This window comes from Malaya genurostris, chromosome 2, assembly GCF_030247185.1.
Source record: "Malaya genurostris strain Urasoe2022 chromosome 2, Malgen_1.1, whole genome shotgun sequence".
Taxonomy (NCBI): Eukaryota; Metazoa; Arthropoda; class Insecta; order Diptera; family Culicidae; genus Malaya; species Malaya genurostris.
Genome location: NC_080571.1, coordinates 253,546,750 through 253,551,019, shown reverse-complemented (window position 1 = coordinate 253,551,019; position 4,270 = coordinate 253,546,750). Strand labels below are relative to the sequence as shown.

Below are 4,270 nucleotides of genomic sequence, written 5' to 3'. Positions count from 1 at the left end.
AATTCGAATAAAATTTGTTTCAGACTGTTCCAATTTTATAGATTCTGTTAGTCGCTGGTCAAGCGAAACGATTTCGGGTGTACCGGTTCCCTGTTCCCGGTTCCGGAAGTAGCAGGAATACTGATCATAAACTTTAAAAAGCGGAACTCACTTCATTTTCTCTGAGATGGCATAAACCTTTTTCCCAAACGTAGGATCAAATGAAATGTCTTATAGTCTAAAAAAGCTGCTGTTGAATATTGTTCAAACACGACTTTCGCTTCCGGAACTACAGGATGAAATGCGTTCAAAACTTCAAACCGTTATTTAAAGCGAAGACACAGAAAACGGAAAAGTTCCTCTAAATTTGGATTAAAACTGTTTACGATTTGGAAAGGTTGTGTTTATTTATGCTAAAATAAACTTTCTTTTTGTTATTAGATTAGATTAGATGATCCCTTAAATGTTTTTAATCCCTTAAATGTTCTTAAAAATATTAGAAATTTGCTGCACATGAAATATGTTTAAAAGTAAATAATTATAGCCGTATGAAAAGCAATTTTCATTAATTGTCAATCTTACCGAAGTATGGTTATAATAAGTTGAATTGTTCAGATTTACCGAGAAAATTGTATTTTTAATTACAGAATTTTGTAATAGAAGATACGTATAACCAAACGTAATTTTGTAAAACAAGATACGTATAGCCAGAACGTCTCCCTTCCTTTTTTAAGTATTCAAGACTTTTCTAAACAAAAGTTTTATCACCACCACTATCTTTTAACAAGATATTTCTGCTATGCAAGTGTGGCAGTTGTCGTTTGCTGGAAAATATGAAAAACTGAAAATATCAAAGGCAGCTTTTCGATGTAAGATTTTGCTTCGAGTAAACAAGCATTTTAATCGTATAAATCGTCTAATGCTCGGTTGCTACTTAGTAGTTAATTTTTAGCTGTGCATCTCTATTTACAGTATAAAAATCCAGAGAAACAAAGCCATTTCTTTGATATACGAATTTTCACATAACAGCCACTCTATGGGCATTATACCCCACCTTCGATTCAGCAGTATGCTTCGAGTAAATTATTGTTTTAGAGATTTATCACAGTTATTAAAACAAAATGTAGCGTTGGGAGTATAAAAATGATGGTTTCCAATTGTAATTAATCGATCATGCAATTGATTTCTGATGCAAAGAATATCTTCTTTATCTGCATTTCTTCTATATCGACATTTCAAGGGACATATTGCATCATTGTTGTGGGGCATACCACTGATTTGTTGTGAGACATATTATACGGTTGCATGGGCATTATGCCTATGGCAAGTGAAAAAAAACGGAGAATGTGATCGTTTTGGAAAATGTGTTTGTATCAATCACTTCTCATCACTTCTACAGAAATCATTGAAAATTATGTTCCTCTGGCGTACTGCAAAGAAATACCTACATTCTCGAAGAAAATACATCAGTACATTTAGAAATATCTCAATGTTTTCTTAAGGGGCGCATATTGTAACACTTTACCTTACATCGTTTTCAAGCAAACCCTCATTTGAAACAAAATAAATGCCTCTGCTCGCTTAATTGAATCTTGGAATCGATCAGGCTCTCACGCTCTACTGTTCAGTCATACAGAGTGTGGGAGTGACGTAGTATTGCAGATCGAAATAGATCCGTTCGGTATGAGTTTGAATATATTTTATATATTTTTTTGTAATAACTATTATAATCAAAAAGAAAACGGAATAAAGTTAGTTCGATTTCAAATAAGCATAAATTGTATATACAAGAAAAAGTAGTAGGTTTCCAAGATTCTAGAACTAACACTGCGATGCTAACGGTAGTATTGCGCCACCATAGAGATGTAATCTCATTTAGTTTTTCTCCATCAGTTAACTAGAACAGTACTTCGAGGAAATCATTCCCCGAAATGCAAGTGCAGGTCAAACAACTATTTTCAGTAGTGTTATTAGCGGTTGTTTTGCACCGTACCGTGGCCAAATCATGCGAAACCGAAGACTACGAGGACGGAGTTTGCGTTCCCTTGTCAAAGTGTGCAAAATTCAAGGAAGAACGTGAAAAGGCAGCTTTAACTACCGGCCAGCGAAATGAAATGAATCGTGAGCTAGAGAAATGTACGGACGCGGAGGAAGAAGGAATGGTCTGCTGCAAACGGAAGCCACGTTCCATAATTCCACGTTCGTTCGAGGATTCCAAACCTATCACAAACGAACAGCATACCGTTCTACCGGATCAAAGTCAGTGTGGATTGGATAGTGCCGATAGAATCTATCACGGTAACCTTACCAGCCTTGACCAGTATCCTTGGTTAGTTTTGATTAAATACATTGATAACGGTATGCCATACTAGAAAACTACTTACTTGCCGACAGTTGAATTAATTTGCATTACTTTCGATCGTAGATGAGAGAGAATCGTTCAAATGCGGTGGATCACTAATCAGCAAACGCTACGTTCTCACGGCTGCTCACTGCATTAACGATGCAATGTAAATATAATTTTTTTGTGACTTCAGGAAATAGACGGGAAAATATATCATGTAATGAAAATGTCATTTTAGAGCCGGTGTCCGCCTTGGTGAGTGGGATTTGGAAACAGATCCGGACTGTGTGACCCAGCAGTCTGTCCGTCGATGTGCGGATCCCGTGATCGATGTCGGCATTGAGAAGATTGCCACTCACAAAAACTACACTCGTCGGGTGTCCAAAGGTGGTAAAATTGATATGGCGTTACTGCGTCTGGATCAAGACGTTCCCTTCGGACGTTTCGTGGCACCGATTTGCCTTCCGAAGGCAGACTCCGAAGCACAACTCGCCGAGAATCAGACAATGTATGTGGCAGGCTGGGGTATGACTGAAAATGACGTGAAGAGCACAAAAAAGCTGTTCGTTGACGTGAGTAATGTGGAACTGAACGAATGTCGAAAGCGAATCAATGCACCGTTGATTAAAATTGATGAAACGATGATTTGTGCGTTGGGGGCGGATGGTAAGGATGCCTGCCAGGGTGATTCGGGAGGTCCTCTGATGGAGATTAGGCTAGTGAATGGCCGATCAAAGCGTTTTTTCCTAATGGGTGTGGTTAGTAAAGGATTGACGTGCGGATCATCGAAACCTGGATTCTACACGAACGTGTATCAACAGATTAATTGGATTGTATCGAATATGGAGGCCTAGGTTCGGAGTTTTCGGATATGATAAAAATATAAAAACTGCAGAATTGAATTGTTTTGAAATTTTTGTGGTATTGAAAAATTAAATATGATCTAAAGAATTGAAACTCGTGCGAATCCCAGCCTTCACTTATCGATCAACTGGAACACGCTGCATTCGTAAAAAGACTGTATACTGTCTGGAGTCCATTCATGTTTAAGTAGACAGGTCAAATTTCATCGTAATACTTCGATTTATTCTGTATGAACATCCTCCACAGAGAGAAAAAAAAAAGAATTTTACAGATGACCTACTCCCTCATATGATGTAATTTGCATTCGGATAGCAAGTGCGACTGTTTTAATTTAAGTGCATAATTGAACGCCTATTTGTCATAATTGAACGCCTATAACTCAGTCATTTATTGATGGATTCATATAATTTAACTACCAATCGATTCGGAAACATTTAACTTAAGCATGTATGACATTGGCATCGTTTCAGTAACTCAATAGCATACCATTGAAAAATTGATTAGACCTGTGTTTTCACGAGCCAATAAAAACAGGTCATAATGATGTCATCCTCTAGATTCCTCTTTAAATCAGCACTGAAGAAATTATCGAAAATTTCCCAAAAACTGTAAACAAACAAAAAGAAACTGTCATTGGCACTTAGGATATAACGCAATGATCATCGAAATTTAAGGGGCGGGTAGGGTATAACACTTGGTTGGTAAACGACTGGACAATGCGCAATTCAGGCCCCAATGTGTTTCTTAGTCTCTTGTCCAGTAACTCCTATCCCTACCTCTCCGCGGTGCCGGCTGGGGTACGAGTAACCATAGGAAAGATCGGGTGACCAACCCCGGTGGGCGGTGTCGTATGCTTCAGGGAAGGGAGGGCTTGCCTTCTCTTTACAGAGAGCGAGCCTACCCGAGCGTCTGTTCCCCATGTTGGGGCGGCTCGAAGCAGCGTCTGTTCTCCATGTTAGGAGCGGCTGATTACCGTCCTTGTGTCAGTGTGGAACTCTAAACAGTGCTGACACGATGGCCCTCCGGCGAGACAGGAGGTTGGTGCAGGCCTAATAAGCCGCCCGGAAAACATATGTTACGAAC

General features: G+C 39.0%; 1 protein-coding gene across 1 annotated transcript; it reads left to right on the top strand.

The window, feature by feature from the left end:
• Positions 1-1,590: 1,590 nt before the first annotated feature.
• LOC131429529 (phenoloxidase-activating factor 3-like) lies at positions 1,591-3,743 on the top strand. Its single transcript, XM_058593707.1, has 3 exons — positions 1,591-2,337; positions 2,405-2,489; positions 2,562-3,743. Exons 1-3 carry the CDS (start codon positions 1,911-1,913, stop codon positions 3,175-3,177), a joined length of 1,128 nt encoding a protein of 375 aa, XP_058449690.1. The 5' UTR covers positions 1,591-1,910; the 3' UTR covers positions 3,178-3,743.
• Positions 3,744-4,270: the final 527 nt, after the last annotated feature.